We start from the raw sequence: 22,777 nt of genomic DNA on the forward strand, positions 1-22,777 counted from the left end.
ACCAATTTGCCAGGGAAATGCTTTATAGAGTTCGATCAAATAATTGGTTGAGAGAAAAAAATAACAAAAACAAACAACTCAGAATATGGGAGCACAATACTCCCAGAATTAACATTGTATTCTGAAATCAAAATCATCTTGCATTGTTTCAAAATAGAAGGGGAAGCTAGATGGCGCAGTGGATAGAGCACCAGCCCTGGAGTCAGGAGTACCTGAGTTCAAATCTGGCCTTAGACACTTAACACTTACTAGTTGTGTGACCCTAGGCAAGTCACTTAACCCCAATTGCCTCACTAAAAAAAACCAAAAAACAAACAAAACAAAATCAAAATAGAGATAAATTAATACAACAAAATACACATGGAAGAATGATAGACAATGAAATTCAAAGTAGGGAAATCTAAATGAATATGAACTTAACATTAATAAGAGTATTATAAAATATAAACTTGACCACATGACTATAAAAAGCTTTTACAAATATTCCCCCTTTTTAAAAAAAGCTAAGTATAAAACACAATCTTAAAAGCATAAAAATCTCTATGAAGATAAACCCATACCATTAATTTCAAAATGTAGATGTAATAGCATAGAAATCCTATGTAACCTCTGAACTGACATTATTTCTCTGAGTGAATTTAGAATATTTTTTATTCTGATATCTAAAATCCCCAATACTCATATGAATACCTTGCTGCTTAGTTCTACATTTCTGCAAAATATGTACCCCTCCATGGCAAAAGAAGTGGAATCTTGAACTATGATGATGAGGTTTTTCTTGTACATCTGTATTCAGCTTAAGTGTCGTTTGTTTTTTAACCCCTTTATATTCTCTGTCTGTCCTTTCATAATACAAATGCTTTATAATGTTACTAATTAACTTTTTGTTTGTTTGTTTGTTTTTTTTGTGGGGCAATGGGGGTTAAGTGACTTGCCCAGGGTCACACAGCTGGGAAGTGTCAAATATCTGAGGCCGGATTTGAACTCAGGTTCTCCTGAATCCAGGGCCAGTGCTTTATCCACTGGGCCACCTAGTTTCCCCCCTATAAGGTTACTAATTAAAGACAAAAGCAGGTTAACAAAATTATGAACAAAACAAGCATATCTGGAATTTAAAGGGTTTTCTAAGGTTGGTTTGGGGGAACCACAGCAGGTCAAGTCAGAATCACAGCCTGACTGCTCTGGCAACTGAGTAGAAGCTGCGAGTGTAGGCTGTGCATGCCTAAGATCAGGACCTGAGAAAGGTGGAGGATCTAGGGGCATGGCCATGGGAGGAGTAGGAGGTGGCACCAAAGGAGGGGGAAGGAGGTGGGGTCCCGAGAGGAGGGTAGAGACAAGGGCAATTTGAATCAGGCTTGGTTTCAAACTCAGGCCTGGGTTCACCTTCTCCCACCTGGGTTGTTGCCTCTAGGCATGCAAAAGAAGGGAAACACTTAGTTTTAGAATTTGAAAAAAGTGCAGGAGTCAGAGGTTTCTCTGAAAAGGCATGGTTGGGAGAGGGGTGGATATTTATATTCCCTTGTGTGAGCACCTTGCTTGCTCTTCTAACAAAAATAAAAATAGAAAATCCACAAAAACAAAGCATTAACATGATCTTATCCCCCATTTGTCTGGTTAAACAGACTAAAATCAGAAACAGGGTACTTAGGGAGTTGAAAAAAACCATTTGAAAATTTAAAGGGAAAACAGCTGGTACTTAGCAGTACTTTGGAGTTTAAAGGGACAGGGCAGGGGAAATTTCTTACCCAACTGGAAGATCAGAAGACTGTAGGGACCAATTCTTAATTGGGGAGTGTTAGCTATGTGGCTCGTTGCAATACTGGGGCAAAGAAGGAGACAGGCAGCCTCCCTCAAAACAGAGCAGTATTTATTTAACAAGAATAAACTAAAAAAACCACAAACAGGATCAGTAGGATTAAGGGAAAGGAAATAAAATGGGGAAAGGGAAATGATACAACCCGAACAACACCAATGCCCAGGAATAAACTGAGAACACACAGCGTCCTGTCGCCTTCCAGCTTCCAGCTAGAATGGCAAAAAACCTCCCTTCTTCCCAGCAGACCCCAGGCTGACCACACATAGCTCCCAGCCAATTGGCTGGCCATTCTGACAGTCACATGACTGCCCTCACTGGGCTTCCAATCATCATAATTTTGCCAGGCCCATGTAGGCATCAGTGAGTGGTGATGACGTGAGGTGCCAGCACCATGTCGAGGACTACAATCAGTGGGTGGAGCACTGTGAAGTTTGCGGAGCCCCAGACCAGTGCGTGGGCCGAGGTTTTTTTTTTTTTTAATATTCTAGCAAAAAGATGGGGTCATAAAAATCTCAAATAACAACTAATTCTTTACAAGATGGAGGTTCAGCTTTCCTCTTTGTGGTCAGTCATCTATAAGGGGCTAAAATTCTATCTAGTCTGTCTAAAAATTTGATGAGTGGTTGCCAATAAATTATTATTTTTTTAAAAGAAATAGTATGGTTCATTCAGCATCTATCCTCCACAGTTCTTTTTTTTTTTCTTGGAGTTGGAGATCCTCTTCTATCATGAGTTCCCTGGAACTCTTCTGTACCATTGCATTGGTGAGAAGAATATAGCCCATCACAGTAGATCAACACTCAATGTTGATGATGCTTTGTACAATGTTCTTTTGGTTCTGCTCATCTCACTCATCATCAGCCCATGCAAGACCCTCCAGGTTTCTCTGAACTCCTCCTGCTCATCATTTCTTACAGCACAATAGTATTCCATTACATTCATATACCACAACTTGTCCAGCCATTCCCCAATTGATGGGCATCCCCTCAACTTCCAATTCCTTGCCACCACATAAAGGGCAGCTATAAATATTTTTGTACATGTGGGTCCCTCTCCCCTTTCCATGATCTCTTTGGGAAAAAGACCCAAAAGTGGTATTGCTGGGTCAAAGGGTATGCACAGCTTTATAGCCCTTTGGGCATAATTCCAAATTGCTCTCCAGAATGGTTGTATCAGTTCACAGCTCCACCAACAATGCATTAGTGTTCCAATTTTTCCACAGCTTCTCCAACATTTATTATTTTCCTTTTTTGTCATTTTAGCCAATCTGATAGGTGTCAGTTGCCAACAAATTATAAGCTTTAGTAAGAGTTTAGACTTTTAAGCATTTATTAAGGAGAATAAGAATTTGGTAAAGAGAGAAAGAGGCCTAGATTCAGCTATCTATCTTGGGAGCCAGCATCTCCTGCTCTGCTCCCCACTGAGGTCCTCTTGAAAAGAGTGAGAACCATCCCTTCTTCATCCCACAAGCCTCCTGTGAAAACTGGAAACGTCCTGTCCCCACACACACAGCTCCAAGCTAATTGGCTGGTAGCTTTGATAGACAGTACCCACGAGCAAACGTCACTTCCTGATGCCAAGGAACTGACTTCCAAACCAACATGGTTTGGAACACCTTCTCTTCATGGCAGAGCTTTCCTATAGTAACTCTCCAGCAGGTGGTGTCACTGCAATTGTTACACTGGTAAAGTTCCTCATTCAGATTAGATTATAAGTACACATATTTATAGTAGCTTCTTTTTTGTAATAGCAAAGAATTCTAAGCAAAGTAGAGGTCCATTTGATGGAGGAGGCAAAAAAGGGTTAACAGATAAACTCAGGCTTGAGTCCTTATCAATGGTACCTAAAAGGGTTAACAGAGAAACTAAGGTTGTGTTCTTTTTTTTTTTTAAGCGAGGCAATTGGGGTTAAATGACTTGCTCAGGGTCACACAGTTAGTAAGTGTCAAGTGTTTGAGGCCACATTTGAACTCAGGTCCTCCTGAATCCAGGGCCAGTGCTGTATCCACTGTGCCACCTAGCTGCCCCTTGTGTTCTTATTATAACCAAAAGGGTTCAAATCCTTATCAACCAATACCATCAACGGAGACAGTAACTAGGCACCATTAACCATTAATAGCCATTAATATTCCTAAATGACAGGACACCTAGAAACCAGATCTTAAGTAAAGGGATAAAAAAACCACAGAGACCCTTTGGGTCTGACAAGTTTAAGCATGTCTTTTTTTTTTTTTTTTTGCGGGGCAATGAAGGTTAATCAACTTGCCCAGGGTCACACAGCTAGTGTTAAGTGTCTGAGACAAGATTTGAACTCAGGTTTTCCTAAATCCAGGGCTAGTGCTTTATCCACTGAGCCACCTAGCTGCCCCAAAGCATGTGATATGGGGAGAGCCGATAGGAGAAAGCACGTGGGTCCTTAGGATTCCTCTGTAAAGAATTACACTCTCGCACAAGACCTAATCAGGAATAAGAGAACAGGTTTATTGGGGTACACGAGAAACCGGCCGGGAGGAAGGGTTTGCCAGAACAAAACGGTTCCCCCTCACTGACTTGTGGGGTGCCATTTTATAGGGTTTCGATGAGGGGTGGGTAAGAGTCTCTTATTGGGTGAGGGGCTGGTGGTCTTCCCGCGTTGCGCTGTGGTAGGAAGAATCCCTCGTGAGAGATCTGGTGGTGGGTGTCAACTTTGTCCTGATGGGTCTAAGCAGTCTGCTGATGGGCGGTTCCAGGTGGTCTTCTCCTGGATTACCTCATCCAGATGCTTAGGAGGACTGGAATGTGGGGTGATGGTCCTGGAGCATGCTCAGTTCAATCTGTGCCGCTTATCTCCGTTAGGTGAGTGTGTGTGTCCTTGATTGTGTTCAAGGAGAGGCCTACTTGATTTCAAGGGAAAACCCCTGAGGTTTCAAGGAAAAGGTTCCTTGAACCCCCCAGAGAATTGTTGGGGTGACCGGGGCCCATAATCCTCCCATGACACATGTTTTTAGGAACATGCACAGAAAGCACCAAATGTGTCTTTAGATTCACCTTATGCCATGTAAACCTCCAAAACACACCTCCAAGGAAAAAGGTACCCACCTCATGGGTTTGCTTAGGACCCCATGAACTCCAAATTAGAATAGGCCCCCCCTGTACCTCCTTAAGGTGCAGATTATGTTAATGAGGAGATAACCAATTTTTTACTAACTATAAACATAACCATTTTCCTCCCCCTATTTGAGACACCTATCTCTATGGTGTTCTCCCTGTGGTTAGCAGTCTTTCAATAAAACTTGGGAAACGGAATCACTGAGTCTTGTATTTCTTTGGGACACCACACGATCGATTTGCTCAATTACCCCCCCCCCCCCCAATCACATTGGGGAATGGCTAGATAAATTGAGGTGCATGAATGCAATGAGGAAAGGGGAAATATTAGATTAGATCCTCATTAGATCCTCAAAAACAACCTTGGGAGATAAATCTTATTAAGATCCACATTTAACAATTGAGGAAACATCAGGTAATTGACTGGCCCACACTAAATATCTGAGACTGGATTTGAACTCGGAGCTTCTTGACTCCAGCCGGGGTACTCTATCCACTTAGCTGCCTAGGGGAGGAGAGGGAAGAAGTGGGTGGGCATTTTAGGTTAGGAGAGAATTAGTGTGTCAGGGAGGCCAACTGGAATTCATGGAGACCCTGATCCCTGATGAAGGTTGTGGAAGACAACCTGTCCTGGCGTGGGAGGAGGTCAGCAAGTTCTCAGTTGACGTCATCACGCGGCGCCACAGCCGCAGCCAGGCCGGCTGCGTGACGTCACCCCGCGACGGGGGCGGCTTTTGTGAGGAAACGAAACTGGGGCTGAACGACGGCGACGGCGACGGCGAAGGCTGCGGCGGCAGTGGCGCGATCCTGCGGCCTGACGCCCCTTCCCCCTTTTCCCTCCCCGGCACCTCGCCCCCACCCCGCAGCGTGAGTGCCGGAGCGCGGGCGTGGGCGCGGCCCGGGCGGGAGGGAGTCGGGGCGGGCTTGGCTTCGCCTTGCGGCTCACAACGGCCCTACTGCGAGGCCCGGCTCCCCGGCCTGGGCACGGCGCCCACCTTCTGCTTTCCTTTCTCGTGCCCGTCCTTCTGCTCCTCCCGGCCCCTTCCTCTTCTTGGGCCCCTCTCCCTCTGCTACCCACACCTGGTGCCCTCCCTCCTCCCGCTGGCTTCCTCCCGCCCGGGTCCCTCTTCTCCTCCTGCTCTCCCTCCCTCCTCCTGCTCCTCCCTTTCCCCGCGTGGCCCCGTCCCCCTCCTGTTCCTCCTAGTCCTTCTCCCCCTCTTCTGTCTCCCTCTCCTCCCACTTTCTTAGTACTGCCCTCTCCTTGCTTCCTCTCCCTCCCTCGTCCTTTTCTTCCCCGTCACCTCCATCTCTCTTCCCCAGTGTTTCTTAACCCCGCCTTCCCTGTATTACAGAGTCCCTCCTCTGCCCCCTGGCAGCACCTCTCTCCCCTTCGGCTAGCCTTCCCAGTGCTCCTGGCCTTCGCAGCTGGAGCTGGAAGAGCATCTCTTTTTAGCTCTTGCATTCTTTTGGGGACGGGTGGGGCTGAGTGGGTGGGTGGCAGAGGGGTTGGGAAATATAGTCAGGCTTGAGGTTTTCCAAAGGAGTTGATTTTGAGCATTCCCGCAAGGAAGGTGGAATGAAGAGCTCCTTCTTTCCGCCCCCCCCCCCTTTTCATACATTTGGTTGTTGCTTTTTCTATCTGGGCCTCGGGTCCCTCATCTGTAAAGTGAGAAGATTGGATAAACTCTGACATTCTAGAATTTTAGGATCACTTCTGTTGCTCCCCTCCCATCTAGATATGAAGCTGTTCTCTGTTTTCTTCCCCCTTTTCTCACATTTGGAGCCCTCCGAGTTGATGAGAGGAGTTACATCTAGTAATATCCCCATAACACTTGACATCCTTTGGGAAGCTGTGGATACAGTACCATTGCTAGGATTATCCCCAATTACTACACTTCTCCCATAGCTCCTTTAGAATTTAGTGAGACTCCCGAATTGACCCTTTTTACTACTCCCCTCAGGCATAGTTTCTGATTGCTTCCCCTCCCCACCCCCTTACCCATCCCCCCATCTATACCATTGAAGTGGGAAAACCGGGAGGGATAATACTGTAACTAGCTAATCTCAGAGGTAGAGGCTGTAAGCATCTAATTGATTCAGGCTCTGGGAGGTGGCATTTGTGAAAATGAGGCTGATTTCCGGCCTGTCCCCAAATATACATTGTGACCAAGACCTGAAGCCCCATTTGGCCCCTGTCCTTTGCTGTTGCCAAGTCTGGAGCTTTCTTGGCTTTATGTCTGCTTCTTCACTTTCCTTTTTTTCCATCTGACTGGGTTTTGTGGAAGGCTTTCTAGAATACCAAGAATCTGTGGATCACAATTTGTTAGACCTTAGTATCCTTTTCTATAAAGATGATCATTCTATTAGATGTCATGCCCCCTTTTCCTCTGTGATATTTTTTCCTTAGTACCAACTGTAAATAAATGATAGTGACTTAATGTGTGCTTAATTTCCATTTTCTTAGTCATTTGTGTACCATGGCTGTGTGCCAACCTCATGTCCAAAGAACTTTCTTTCTATTGGTGTTAAACCAGCCAACCAGTGGCTAGAATGCTGCTATCACTGTCAGAAAGTTTCCTAAGTTCTCTGTAGGCTTGAGCTCTTGTTGAAAGAAGCCAAAAATCAGTTTTCAGTAGTAAAAATAACAGTGATCATCCAATTGTTTTTGCAGAGCCCTTGCTGTTAGTAGATGTAAATTTATGTTTTTGTTATCATCCATCCCAACAGATTAATCCTAATGTACCATTGCCATGTTTAATAGTATGAAAAAATATGAACTCTCCTTGTGACCACGGGGAGACGGGGAGTTGATAGGTAGATATTTGGGTCATGAACGTGGCATTGGCAATATAGTCACTTCTGGGTCTGTTGCATTTTAAAAAATATACACAACATGAATAATTGCAAATGAAAACGAGATCCTGACTGGCATCTTCCCAGAGGCTTATTCCAAAGAAAGGTCATTGGAGTGTTGGCTCTGGAAGATGATCAGAAATGTCAAATTCTTTCCCTTACATGGTTAATGTTTTTGTGCTCTCACACTTTTTCACTTCTTGTTCATGTTGCTTTGAACCAGAGGGAGTTAACTTCTGTGTGTGGTTGCAGTGACAATGAAGAGAAGAGGCGAAGGGGAGTTCAGCAGTCCTCAGAAGAAGCAGAAGAAAAGAGCAGCAGAGCTAGGCTTGACCCTCAGTTCTACATCTGATGAGGAGCCCCCTTCTTTTGGCAGTCGGGGCCCACAAGGTAAGGTTGCCAGCATGATGTGAAGCCTGGCCATTGGGAATGCTAATGACTGAGCCTGTTATCCCTGTGGAAAATTGGGCCAGTTCAGATAGAGAAGGAATTCAGCAGTATTGGTTTTTCTGAGCATGGAGGCAGACTTCCTTTTTCCTGCTGCCAATCTTCTGATTGAAGTATGGCACTGACCGTAGTTATGTCTAAGTTGAAAGGTTTTCTAAGAATTATTTCTGTTCTGTAGGTAGTTCTGTTACTTTCTAACAGGGACACTCTTTTGCTCTCTTGGACCTCCTCAAGGTGGTGATGAGCATGGAATACTATGTGTAAAACCAGGCCTTCGGAGTAATTTATGATCCTGGGGAGAGGGAGAGAGATGGTTAGCTTCAGGTATCTGGTATTGTTTCTTTCAGGTATTAATATTTACTTACTCATTTCCCCTGTAGCTATAGTTAAAAGCAAACAGTATTGGAGCAGCATTGTATTCAATGTTTGTATTTAGCTCAAAGTATCTCACTCATCTGCTTGGAACCACTCTCTTGCTTTGTCCATTTTTAGGGTTGTAGAAATTTATGGCATCCATTTTCTTTGTGAATTTTACAGTGTCTGGATATACCTCAAATACCAAACAAATTAGGAAACCCATTTGCATTTTGTTTCACTTGCCAATAGCTTCATGTTTTGGATCCTCTCCTGAATCACTGGTAAACTGGAATGAAATTTGGTAACAGATTGGTGACCAAAAGGGTGTGACGCACCAGTTGAGGGTGGTAGAAAATACAGTTTACTAACAAGTGGTAGGCCAATTGAGGGACAGTTTCCCATCAGTTGTTGCTGAGAAGCTTGTCCAGAGAGGAGAAACTTGACAGGCGGTAAAAATAATAAAGCAGTTGGTGTGGCCATGGTCCAGGCTAAGAAAGAACGTTTCTCTTTTTTCCCTGTAATGGGTATCAGCTAGATGTGTGTGCCATTTCTGCTATCAAGATAATTTCAGGATGAGTGAGAACAGGCTCTATGTGTTGCAGCTGGCACTGATAAATGGGGAAAGAAAAAGTCTTTGTGTTTCTTTGGTTTGTCCTATAGATAGTTTAGGAGAGGGAAATTTTCCCTTTTTCCCAGAAGTTAGTGATGATATTCAGAATTACTGAATTTGGGAGGATAGAGGATAAGGCCATGGTCCAGGTTGTTAGGGTACCGAACCATAGCTGGTTCTGAATGGAGCTTGCATGATTTTTATAGAGTTGGCAGTTCCCATTTTGACGCAAAAGACATGACTTTTCTTAGTCTCTCTTTTTAAAAAATCCCCCTGCCCCCCAGGCAGTGAGGGTTAAGTGACTTTCCCAGGGTCACACAGCTAGTAAATGTCAAGTGGCTGAGGCCGGATTTGAACTCAGATCTTCCTGAATCCAGGGCCTGTGCTTTATCCACTGTGGCACCTAGCTGTCCCCTAAGTTTCTCTTAAGTTTAAGGCTCCTGAAAATGTAATTGTCAATTGAGATTTTTTTCTTTCTTTCTCAATTTTGTTGTTGTTCAGTTTCAGTTGTGTCTGACTCTTCGTTTGGGGTTTTCTTGGCAGAGATACTGAAGTAGTTGGCCATTTCCTTCTCCAGCTCATTTTACAGATGAGGAAACTGAGGCAAGCAGGGTTAAGTGATTTATTTGCTTAGGGTTATGCAACTAGTAAGTGTCTGAGGCTAGATTTGAATTCAGGAAGATGAGTCTTTCTGATTTCAAGTCTTGCACTCTATCCACTGTGCCACCTAGCTTTATCTTCTTAATCAGTCTACTCGGTAGATTTAGACTTGTAGGAAATAATGTCTTATCTTACAGACCCGAATGGAATCTTCCTTCTGTGTACACAGAACAGTCCAAAGATGAATTGGTAGGGCAGGTGGTGGGGCCCTTTCCAGAAGGCCTAGAGTCACCAGTTGGCTGCTTCATTTGTAGAAAACAGGGCAGGTGCCAAAACCCTCTTATTAAAGAGATGAAAATCAAAGAAAAGGCATGTCCCAGAATGCACCATGCCAAGTACTCTTTCCATTTCTTTTTTTCCCCAGATACTTTTTTGTTAACTCTTTTTTTTTTTTTTTGGGTGAGGTAATTGTGTTAAGTGACTTGCCCAAGGTCACACAGCTAGTAAGTGTTAAGTGTCTGAGGCCGGATTTGAACTCAGGTACTCCTGAATCCAGGGCTGGTGCTCTATCCACTGCGCCACCTAGCTGCCCCCCGTTAACTCTTTTTTTTTTTTTAAAGTGAGGCAATTGGGGCAGCTAGATGGCACAGTGGATAGAGCACTGGCCCTGGATTCAGGAGGACCTGAGTTCTAATTCATCCTCAGACACTTGACATTTACTAGCTGTGTGACCCTGGGCAAGTCACTTAACCCCCATTGCCTTGCAAAAAAAAAAAAAAGAACCGAAACAATCAATATCAGTTCTGGAGGTGGATAGTATGCTTTATCATTAGTCCTTTGGGATTGTTTTGGATCATTGTATTTCTGAAAATAGTTGTCATTCACAGTTCTTCATCAAACAATATTGCTGTCACCGTGCACAACATTCTCCTGGTTCTACCCACTTCGCTATACATCAGTTCATATAAGTCTCTTTAGGCCTTTCTGAAATCAATCTCCTTGTCATTTCTTATGGCACAATAATATTCCATTACAATCCAAGCCATTACAATGGCTTGTTTAGCCATTCCCCAACTGATGGGCATTCCTTTGATTTCCAATACTTAGCCACCACAAAAAAAGCTGCTATAAATCTTTTTGTACAAATTGGTCTTTTTCTTTTTTTTTGGGATGTCTTTGGGATATCAACCTAGCTGTGGTATTGTTGGATCAAAGAGTATGCACAGTTTGATAGCCTACCCTTTCCATTTCTTTTTTTCTTTTTAAATTTTTTTTAGTGAGGCAGTTGAGGTTAAGTGACTTGCCCAGGGTCACACAGCTAGTAACTGTTGATATCTTTTTTTCCCCCCCCTGGGGCCATGGGGGTTAAGTGACTTGCCCAGGGTCACACAGCTAGTAAGTGTAAAGTGTCTTGAGACCGGATTTGAACTCAGGTACTCCTGAATCCAGGGCCAGTACTTTATGCACTTTGCCACCTAGCTGCCCCTCCATTTCTTGAGGAAGTCTTAGTGTCCTGTTGTTGTATTTGAAGAAATGAAAATCACATGAGCGATGTAGCCTGGCCTCTCCCAGGAGAAGAAATTATACAGCAATACCTTTCTCTGGAAAGTCTCAAGTGTTTATCACACCTTACCTTTTCCCATAAATCAGTTTTTCCCCCCCATAAATCAGTTTAAATCTGTGCTTAAGATTTGTATGACATATTGACTTTGAAGGCTCCTCTTCTACATTCCATTGTAATGCTGCACCCTCACAGTGCTCTCCAGAAAGCACACATCTCATCTGTTTGTGACAGTGTGCATGCAGGTGTGCATATAGGGCATTTACACAAGTTTATCAAACTCATCCCTTCAACTATCTCCACCTGGGCATGATATTTAGGCATATAAGTGTTTGAGGGATGCTCTTTACATCTGATAGCAGTGAGGAAAGTGCAGATTTTTGCCGTTTTTTTTCCTGTCCAGAATAATTTGTTGTTTCACAAAATCAACATAGTTTGTAACTACTTTATATTGAGATCAATTTTTTAAATCAACATATTTACATAATGATAATAAAGAAGCAGCTATAGTACCTGGTTAGAATTTCCCCTCTGGTAAAAGACATAATGATAGAAAGGGAGAGCTCTATCTGAAGTGTCAACTCCTAGACCCTTGAGGGAAAACTTTTAAGACATTTTCAAGCGTATGACTCCTTGTAAATTTACTCTGAAATAAAGTCCCTCTGGAATAAAGATAAGACAAATATACTTCTCCCATATGGGGAAATTGTTACCAGAAACTCTGAAATTCTGGCTCCTTTCTAGCATTGTCCTTTCAATTGTGCTCTTTCATGATGTCACTCATTGAATACAGGCTTCTGTCCCATCTGCAGCCACTTCAGATTATGATGGCATCTGCCTCTTGCACCTGATAGTCCTCTTCCTTTCTTCCCCTCCCCCAATCAAATTTCGTTCCTTCCTAAGTGGCTTATTTGCCCTGAAACTATTGCTTTTCTGTCAGCCTAGATTCATGACCTTAATCAAAAACTTCCTTTATCGGTATCCGTTTGAATTGCTTTAATGAGATGCTATTTATCTGGTGGGCAGGAGAAATGGAGTCTTTGAGCAGGAAAGACTGTATTCCATGGTGATTTTAAGCTAAGATGTGACGTTTGTTAAAATCCATAATTTGCTTCTATCTGTGTGCTGCTCACCTTGGTGATTAGTTGTAGGAGGAGTTGCCCTTTCCTTTGAGTTGTCACCGTGTCTTTTATTCCTGCCATCTTGGTCTATTTCTCTGAGAAAGAACTTGCTAAGAGATCTCTGCTTTTCCATGAAAGTGAGCTTGTCTCTTTCTCCATAAAGCCCTAAGAGCCATGGTTTCTTCCAAGTAGAGGAGAAATGATCTTAAATGAAAATCCTAAATAATTTTTTAAACTCTCTCATGAGTTATAATAGGTGTGTTTCTGGAGAGGTAGATGAGCCTGCCAACCAGCTCTGGAAAGTTCTTAACAAAATCAATGATTTTAATAGACTAAGCTTACTTATCAGACCAGTTAATTTATATCCTCATTACAGAATTGTCCATTCAAAGTGTTTGCTTAATTCTTATCAAGTCTGGTGGACTAAACCTGATCTTAGGTTTTGGCTACAGTCGTGACACTCGTCTTCTTTCCCTTCAGTTCCTGTGACCTGCAAATACTTATTTTGCCTCTTGTGCTAACTCCTGGGTAGCCCTAAGGAACCCTGGAATATCAGTCTGTTTTGCTTGGCTTGGCAGTATCCTGCTTTGAGTTAATTTTCTTAATTTGTTGTAGCACTATGATAAAGTGATTTACCCAAAGCATCGGTCTCCATTTAGGCACTGTAACTTTTGGTGTCTGGTTGGTTTTATTGGTCATTGTGTTCTTCTTGCCAGGGGTAAATGGTAATGGCGTGGTAGTGGTACTGTTTCAAGTTACTAAAGGCTTGGTGATGATGCTTTTAACAGTGAAGCTCCATTATTGAGAGGCAGACAGGCTCTTGGGGATTCCTCTAGTTGTGGAAGTTCAGCTTTAGTTGTCTACATTCTTGTTTTCCAAATCTCACTAAGAAAACTGGTAAAGGTAGAACCTGTTTCTGAGATGGGAGGTGGAGAGAGGAGAGGAGGGAGACAGGTAGCATTCACTGTCATAAAAGGATTACATGCTATCCAGCTTGTTCAGCACCACCAACGGAAACCTTCAAATGAATGGAGTATATATTGGTGTTTACTAGATGGTGTTGAATGGAGCACTGGAATTTGAAGTGGCAGTATTCAGGTACTGCCTGCACTTGAGTTGTCTGCCACCCAGGAATGGTTGTTGCAGTGCCAAGATCTTATTGAGTAAGGTCCAAAAGTATGAGTATTTACTAAACAGCTCTTGTGTTTGGTACTCTTGGGGACACAGAGTAAATAGATAATAGAGCTTGTCCTTACAGAATGCACGTTTTAGTCGGACAATTGAAGTGTACTAGACACACAAGACATAGTGGAAAGAGCATTGCATTTGGAATCAGAGAGTCAGTTTAAATCCTGGCTCTGCCGTTTACTAAGTGACCTTAGACAAATCACTTAATCTTGCTGAGCTTTAGTTCACATGTATAAAATGATGGAGATGTTATTGTTAAACATTTTTGTGATATTGGCCCTTTGGGCAGTCTGATGAAACCTGTAGACCCTTTCTTAAAAATGTTTTTGATTGCACATAAAATGGAATTATAAAGGAAACTATTGTGTTGAAATGTAGGCATTAAAATAGTAAGAACAAAACAAGTTTATGGACCCCAGCTTAAGAACCCCTAGATGAGATGATCTTGAAGGTCTTTTTCCATTTCTTTTTTTTTTTTTGTTTGTTTGTTTGGTTTTTTTTTTTTGATGAGGCATTTGGGGCTTAGTGACTTGCCCAGGGTCACACAGCTAGTAAGTGTTAAGTGTCTGAGGTCGGATTTGAACCCAGGTCCTCCTGAATCCAGGGCCGGTGCTCTATCCACTGCACCACCTAGCTGCCCCCCTTTTTCCATTTCTAAACCTATAACCTAAACCTCCTGTGTTCCTAAAGAATGAGAGAGCACTATGAGACAGCATATTATCAAGTGTTAGATTATGTGGTACAGACTGCAAATGCTACATGAATGACAAGTCCAAAGCCAAAAAGTAGAACCTTTATCTCCCCTTGTAAGGCTAGATTCCTCTACCCTCATTTGAATTCTAATCAGAGGTGCCTACTGCCCTTTTGTACTCTCATTATCTGATTAGGGTTGACACATTGACCTTAAGTCATTTGTGAGATAATGACTCTAATGTGAAAAGGTGGGAGGAAAGGAAGCGCTAGAAAAGGTAGGAAACTTCTATATAACACTTACCAGAAAGATTGCAGGGAGTGTTTGTGTAGACCCCAACACTGATCCGAGAACCAGATGTTTCTTTGTGTTAGATAATTTCATGTTGAACATTTTGCTGTGGGGATTACCTTCAGTTGCTGTAAAAACAAGTAAATAATCTTTTCTAGAATATCCTTATTAGTTTCTGTTTGTTGCATTCCCATAGACTGAGGGATGGAATTGGTAGGAGGTGGTACTTTAGGTATATCATAGTGAATGTGACTCATTCTTGGTCTGGTGTCTTGCTCTACTCTACCAGTGCTTTGCTTACAACCTGTTAACCTATTGGACTTCAATTTCCTCATTTTCTCTGACCCAAGGATATCATAAAAGCAAGGCAAAATTTGCTAATAATTTGTGTGAAGATAATCTGACCTAGAAGGGGCAGCTAGGTCATACAGTGAATAGAATGATGGGCTTGGAGTCAGGAAGACTCATGTTTCTGAGTTCAAATCTGACTGTAGACATTTACTAGCTGTCACCTTGGGCAAGTAACTTGACTCTGTTTGCCTCAGTTCCTCATCTGTTAAATAAGCTGGAGAAGGAAACGACAAACTGCTGTTTCTTTGCCAAGAAAACCCCAAACGTGATCATAGAAAGTAATACATAACTAAAAAATAGCTGAATAACACTGAGCTCTCAGAATGACAGGGGCCCTGAACATTTAATAACAACTATCTGTGCCCATTTTGTTTGATTCTGGATGAATTGGGGGTATGTGTGTGTTTATGTTTTGTGGGGCAGGGTTAAATGACTTGCTCAGGGTCACACAGCTAGTAAGTGTCAAGTGTCTGAGGCTGGATTTGAACACAGGTCCTCCTCAATCTAGGGCTGGATGAGTTCTACAGGTAAATGTTAGACATCATACAATAGCTGATCTGTTCCTAGTTAGAGCAAGGGCAATTCTCTCTCTGCCCTCTTTTCTCACCTTGAGTTCAGAAAGAAGTTAGATTTTGCCTACTCTACAGAAAGGCCACATAGATTCCTAGATAACTTGAGTAAAAGGAGCAAGAATATTGGAATTTATTAACCTTACTAAATAGTTTCTTCTCATTTAAGATTCCAGTTCCATGTGCTCCTGATGAACAATATTGGTGCTGTTGTTTAAGGACTCAGTTATATCTCCTGGTACCATCATTTTCTATCACAAGTAGTGAATTACTGATAGCACAGGGTGAAGAAATTAAATTGGATCCTGCTTTGCATTCTAGGTCTTTAGCATATAAGAACTTAGTTGAGGGGAGCTGCTAGGTGGTGCAGTGGATAAAGCACTGGCCCTGGATTCAGGAAGACCTGAGTTCAAATCTGGCCTCAGACACTTGACACTTACTAGCTATGTGACCCCGGGCAAGTCACTTAACTCTCATTGCCCCTCAAAAACAACAAGAAGAACTTAGTTGAGGTCATTTGTCATTTCTGGGTGAATTGAAGTGACGGGATTGAGAGGGAATAACTGATGAGTGGCTCAGTGACCTCTTTGTAGCTTACTTATTGTGTCATTTACCCTCAAAACTTGCATCTGAAGATTTCTCTAGAAAGGAGCCAGATTATTTCCTTGAGTCAGAGAATGTCGTTTTGTCTAATTCAGTCCAGCTTAAGTCCAATTCAGTAAACATTATTAAGGATCATCCTATGGGCAAGGCATTGCAGATAAATAACTGTGTTTCCTAAAAGAGGGGAAACTGCTGGCAATTGAGAGGAACTTTTTCCTTGAGAGGAAAAAGTCAGATTTGATGCTTCTCATGCTGGAAGTTCAATCTGAGTTTTAAAACATACTTATCTACCTTTTTTATAGATGTCCTTTTTGAAAGAATGTTTTTGTCCTCTCTTCTTGGGAGGTGGTGCCAAGATGGTGGAGGAAACGCAGCGACTCGCCTGAACTCTCCCCAAAACCCCTCCAAATAACTTTAAATCATGCCATAAGACAATTCCTGGAGCAGCAGAACTCACAAAAGGACAGGGTAAAATAATTTTCCAGTCAAAGACAACTTAGAAGGTTGGCAGGAAAGGTCTGTTGTACCAGGGTGAGAGGAGCACAGTCTAGTACAGGCAGCACAAGTGCAGACCAGGCCCAGGCCCCAACAAACCTACTCCTGAAGGCCTTGGAAACCACTGAATCAGCAGCAGCAGTTACTGCTTCTGGAACTCTCAGCCCACAGACAGTAAAGGGGTTGAACAACTGGTCAGGAGATTACAGGGGTCTCTTTGCTGTCACTAAGGCAGGGCTTTTGCTTTGCCCATACTTGACTCCAGGTGGCAGTCCTGGGTAGCAGTCCCAGGAGCACTTTTACACCAGAGCTTGTGGCCACAGTGGAGTGGGGACCCTTCTCACAATTCTAAGGCAGAAAAGAGGACTTGTGGTTGCTCACAGACCAGAGCACAGGCCAGGAAGTAGTAAACACACCTCTCTTTAGATCATACTAGTTTGGAAGAATTGAAATCTTACAGGCCCTTAGTAGTAATTCTGAAAGCTGCTGCACAAAACCTCTGAAGCTGAGACAGTGTACCCTCCACCCTGGAAGCAGAGCCCTACACTAGCAAAAGAGTTAAAAGTCAAGAAATAGGCTGGGAAGATGAGCAAAGAACAGAAAAAAAATTCTGACCATAGAAAGTTACTATGGTGACAAGGAAGATCAAAACATACCTTCGGGAGAAGATAGCAAAGTCAAATCTCCTATATCCAAAGCCTTCAAGAAAGATATGAATTGTTCTCAGGCCATGGAAGGTCTCAAAAAAGACTTTGAAAATAAAGTGAGAGGTAGAAGAAAAACATAGGAAGAGAAATGAGAGTGATGCAAAAAAATCTTGAAAAAAGAATCAACAGCTTGGTAAAGGAGACACACAAAAATACTGAAGAAAATAACACCAAAAAACAGACTGGGCCAAATGGTAAAAGAGGTACAAAAAGCCAATAAGGAGAAGAATGCCTTGAAAAGCAGGGTTCGTCAAATGGAAAAAGAGGCACAAAAATTAACTGAAGAAAAAACTCCTTAAAAAGTAGAATTGGCCAAATGGAAAAGGAGGTACAAAAGCTCACTGAAGAAAACAATTCTTTAAAAATTAGAATTGAGGAAATAGAAGGTAATGACTTTATGAGAAATCAAGAAACAATAAAACAAAACCAAAAGAATGAAAAAATAGAAGACAATGTGAAATAACTCATTGGATAAACAACTGACCTGGAAGATAGATCCAGGAGAGATAATTTAAAAATGATTGGACTGCCTGAAAGCCATAATCAAAGAAAGAGCCTAGACATTGTCTTTCAAGCAATTATCAAGGAAAACTGCCCTAATATTCTAGAACCAGAGGATAAAATAGAAATTGAAAGAATCCACTGATCACCCCCTGAAAGAGATCCCCAAAAGAAAACTCCCAGGAATATTATAGCCAAATTCCAGAGCTCCCAGATCAAGGAGAAAATATTACAAGCAGGCAGAAAGAAACAATTCAAGTACTGTGGAGCCACAGTTAGCATCACACAAGATTTAGCAGCTTCTACATTAAATTATTGGAGGGCTTGGGATATTATATTCTGGAGGGCAAAGGAACTAGGATTACAACCAAGAATCACCTTCCCAGCAAAACTGAGTATAATCCTTCAGGGGAAAAAATAGTCATTCAATGTCCTTTTTTCTCCCTGTGCACATATTCTTCTCCCCTACCCCTTCCCTCCTGCCCCCAATTTTAAATTTGCAGACAGTACCATATAAACATAGGTCACTACACAGTCGTGGGTAGAGAATTCAGTCAATGAAACAAACATTTATTAGAAGCATACTCTAGGCATTGAGAATATAACGACAAAAATAAATGATCCTTTTTGTTAAGGAGATTGCACTCTTTTTTGTGGAGGTAAGGAGAAGCAACATGTACATGTATAATTAAATACAAGATTTATACATAGTAACTCCAAAGTAATCTTGGTAGAGATATGAGATACCAACAGTTAGAGGAATTAGGGAAGGCCTCATGTAGGAGGTGGTACTTGAACTGAGTTATGAAGGAAGTTAGGATTTCTTTTTTTCTTTTGTTTTTTTGTTTTTTTGTTTTTGTGTGGCAATGAGGGTTAAGTGACTTGCCCAGGGTCACACAGCTAGTAAGTGTCAAGTGTCTGAGGTCAGATTTGAACTCAGGTCCTCCTGAATCCAGGGCTGGTGCTTTATCCACTGTGCCACCTACCTGCCCTCAGAAATTAGGATTTCTAAATGGCTGAGGTGAGGAGGGTATGCATTCCAGACATAGGGACTAGCTTCTGCAAAAGCACAGAATCAGGAGATGGGATGTTGTGTTGGTGTTATAGAGTCTGTTAAGGTGAGTAATGTGTAATAAGCCTGGAAAGCTTAGAGTCAGGGATTTAAATGAGAGTAATTTGTATTTGATCATAGATATTAGAGCCACTGGGACTTTTTTTTTTAATTAATAAAGTATTTTATTTTTTTCCGTTACATGTAAAGATAGTTCTCAACCTTTGTTTATACAAGCTTTACAATTTCAGATTTTTCTCCCTCCCTCCCCTCCCTCCCCCCTCCCCTAGACAGCAGGTAATCTGATATGGGTTATATATATATATACACACATAATAACATTAATCCTATTTCTGCATTAGTCATGTTATAAGAGATAAAAAATCAGAGCAATGATGGAAAACTTCAAAATAGAAAAAAACCAGCAGCATCAAAAACAAAAGAAATAGTATGGTTCATTTAGCATCTATACTCCGCAGTTTTTTTTTTTTTCCCTGGATTTGGAGATCCTCTTCCCCGAGTTCCCTGGAGCTCTTCTGTGCCATTGCATTGGTGAGAAGAATATAGTCCATCACAGTAACATCAACACTCGATGTTGATGTTACTGTGTACAATGTTTTTCTAGTTCTGCTCATCTCACTCATCATCAGCCCACGCAAGACCCTCCAGGTTTCTCTGAACTCCTCCTGCTCATTGTTTCTTTTGGCACAATAGTATTCCATTGTATTCATATACCACAACTTGTCCAGCCATTCCCCAATTGATGGGCACCCCCTCAACTTCCAATTCTTTGCCACCACGTAAAGAGCAGCTATAAATATTTTTGTACATGTGGGTCCCTTTCCCCCTTCCATGATCTCTTTGGGAAAAAGACCCAAAAGTGGTATTGCTGGGTCAAAGGGTATGCACAGCTTTATAGCCCTTTGGGCATAATTCCAAATTGCTCTCCAGAATGGTTGGATCAGTTCACAGCTCCACCAACAATGCATTAGTGTTCCAATTTTTCCACAGCTTCTCCAACATTTATTATTTTCCTTTTTTGTCATTTTAGCCAATCTGATAGGTGTCAGGTGGTACCTCAGAGTTGTTTTTATTTGCATCTCTCTAATCATTAGAGATTTAGAGCATTTTTTCATATGGGAATAGATAGCTTTGATTTCTTCATCAGAAAACTGCCTGTTCATATCCTTTGACCATTTCTCAATTGGGAAATGACTTGGGTTCTTATAAATTTGATTTAGTTCCCTATATATTTTAGAGATGAGGCCTTTATCAGAAGTACTGGCCTCAAAAATTGTTTCCCAGCTTTCTGCCTCCCTTCTAATTTTGGATGCATTGCTTCTGTTTGTACAAAAATTTTTTAATTTAATGTAATCAAAATCATCCACTTTGCATTTTATAATATACTCTATCTCTTGTTTGGTCAAAAACTGTTTTCCTTTCCAAAGATCTGATAGGTACACTATTCCTTTCTCTCCTAATTTACCTATGGTATCACCTCTTATGTCTAAATCGTGTATCCATTTTGACCTTATTTTAGTATAAGGTGTAAGATGTTGGTCTATGCCTAATTTCTGCCAAACTATCTTCCAATTTTCCCAGCAATTTTTGTCAAATACTGAGTTCCTATCCCAGAAGCTGGAGTCTTTGGGTTTATCAAACACTACATTACTAGTGTCATTTACTACTGCATTTCCTGAGCCTAGCCTATTCCATTGATCTGCCACTCTATTTTTTAGCCAGTACCAGATAGTTTTGATGACTGCCGCTTTATAGTAGAGCTCCAGGTTTGGTACTGCTAACCCACCTTCCTGAGAAATTTTTTTCATTATTTCCCTGGATATTCTTGATTTTTTGTTTTTCCAGATGAATTTTGTTATTATTTTTTCTAGCTCTATAAAATAATTTTTAGGTAGTCTGATTGGTATGGCACTGAATAAGTAAATTAATGTAGGTAGAATTGTCATTTTTACTATATTAGCTCTGCCTATCCATGAGCAATTGATATCTTTCCAATTATTTAGATCTGATTTGATTTGTGTGAAGAGTGTTTGGTAGTTGTGTTCATGGAGTTCCTGGGTTTGTCTTGGCAAGTAGACTCACTGGGACTTTTTAAGAAGTGGAGTGACATGGTCTTAAAGACCAAAAGATTTGTGCTTTAGAAACTTTGGCAACTGCAGAGAAGATGGATTAGAAAGGGGAAAAGACAAGCAGGAAGACCAATTAGGAGGCTTTTGCTGTAGTTCATTTGACAGGTAATGAGGGCATGGACTAGGATGGCTTCTGTGGGTGTCTTATTGGAGAGAAGGGGATGGATTCAGGAGATGTTGTAAAGGTAGAAGCAACAAAATGTGGCAACTGATATATTTGTGTTTGTGTGTTCTGAGTGAAAATGAAGAATTGAGCATAACTCATGTTTTGAACCTGGATTCTGCTGGTCTTAAGAGAAATAGGGAAGTTCAGAAAAGGGGTGGGTTTGAGAGGAAAGATAATGACTTCTATTCTGAAGATGTTGAGTTTGAGATGCCTATGGATTTGGGCATCCAATAGGAAATCTTCAATAGAGAGTTCGTATTTTGTGACGAGAGCTCTAGAGACTAAACTTGGATCAATCTGGGAGTCATCTACATAGAGATAATGGAACCCATGGAGCTGATCAGATCTCTGAGAGGGTATAGAGAGAAGACAGAAAAGAGCTCATGGTAGAGCGTTGGGGTATGCCCACAGTAAGGGAGAATATGAATGATAATCCATCCATCAGAGGAAATTAGGGAATGATCAGATGGGTAAGTGATCAGATAGCAGAATCAGGAGAGAGCCATGTCACAAAAACTCAGAGAAAGAGAGTATCCATACAGGGAGAAAGGGTCAGTTAACTAGCACTTATTAAACACCTTCTTTGTGCAAGACATTGTGCTAAATGTTGGGGACACAAAGAGAAGTGAAAGCCTGTCCCTGTTCTTAAGCCCATAGTCTAATGGGAGAGACAACGTGCAAACAACTATTTACAAATAATCTATACAGGAGAATAAGCTGGGTAAAGATAAACTAGTGTAAGAGGGCAGGGCATGGAGATTAAGGAGGACTGCAAAAGATTCTTACAGAAGGTGAGACTTTAGCTGAGATTTGAAAGAAGCCAGGGAAGTTAGGAGGTAAAAAGGAGTGAGAGCACTTGAGGCATGGGGCACAGCCAGTGAAAATGCTCCGAGTCAGAAAATGGACTGATAAGGAATAGCCCGGAGGCTGGTTTCACTGGATTTTAGAATATACGAGGGAAATAAGGTATAAGAAGACTAGGAAGGTAGTAAGGAGCCAAGTTATGAAGGGCTTTATAAGCCAAAGAGAATATTTTCTATTTGATCCCAGAGGCAAGTAGATACCCTCAGGAGTTTATTGAATTAGAGGAGGTAACATAGACCAGTACTTTAGGAAGATCAGTTTGACAGCTGAGTGGAGGATGTATTGGAGTTGGAGAGAGACTTTGAGGCAGGGAGTCCCACCAGCAGGCTGTTGGGTGATGAGGGCCTGTAACCAGGATGGTAGCAGTGTCGGAGGAAGAGGAGTATATGGAAGTTGTTATGGAGGTAGAAGAGGAAAGACCACTTGACTAGACATGGGGAGTGAGAGTGAGTGAAGAGTTGAGGATGACACCTAGATTTCAAGCCTATATGACTGGGAGGATGGTGATACCCTCAATAGTAATAGAGAAGTTAGGCAGAGGGGAGGGTTTTGGGAGAAAGACAGCAAATTAAGTTATTTTTATTTTTTATTTTTGGCCGGGCAGTGAGGGTTAAGTGACTTGCCCAGGGTCACACAGCTAGTAAGTGTCAAGTGTCTGAGGCTGGATTTGAACTCAGGTTCTCCTGAATCCAGGGCCAG

The 22,777-nt window shown here is 41.8% G+C and overlaps 1 protein-coding gene across 1 annotated transcript in view; it reads left to right on the forward strand.

Annotated features, from left to right (window-relative positions):
- The first annotated feature begins 5,631 nt into the window (after positions 1-5,631).
- The window catches only part of CMTR1 (cap methyltransferase 1), a 60,199-nt gene continuing 43,053 nt past the window's right edge, over positions 5,632-22,777 (forward strand). The window contains exons 1-2 of the mRNA XM_043963713.1: positions 5,632-5,769; positions 8,008-8,145. Of these exons, the coding sequence (XP_043819648.1) occupies positions 8,013-8,145 (133 nt within the window). The 5' untranslated portion in view covers positions 5,632-5,769; positions 8,008-8,012. The remainder of the gene's footprint in view (positions 5,770-8,007; positions 8,146-22,777) is intronic.

The sequence above is a fragment of the Dromiciops gliroides genome, chromosome 4 (genome assembly GCF_019393635.1).
Source record: "Dromiciops gliroides isolate mDroGli1 chromosome 4, mDroGli1.pri, whole genome shotgun sequence".
Lineage (NCBI taxonomy): Eukaryota > Metazoa > Chordata > Mammalia > Microbiotheria > Microbiotheriidae > Dromiciops > Dromiciops gliroides.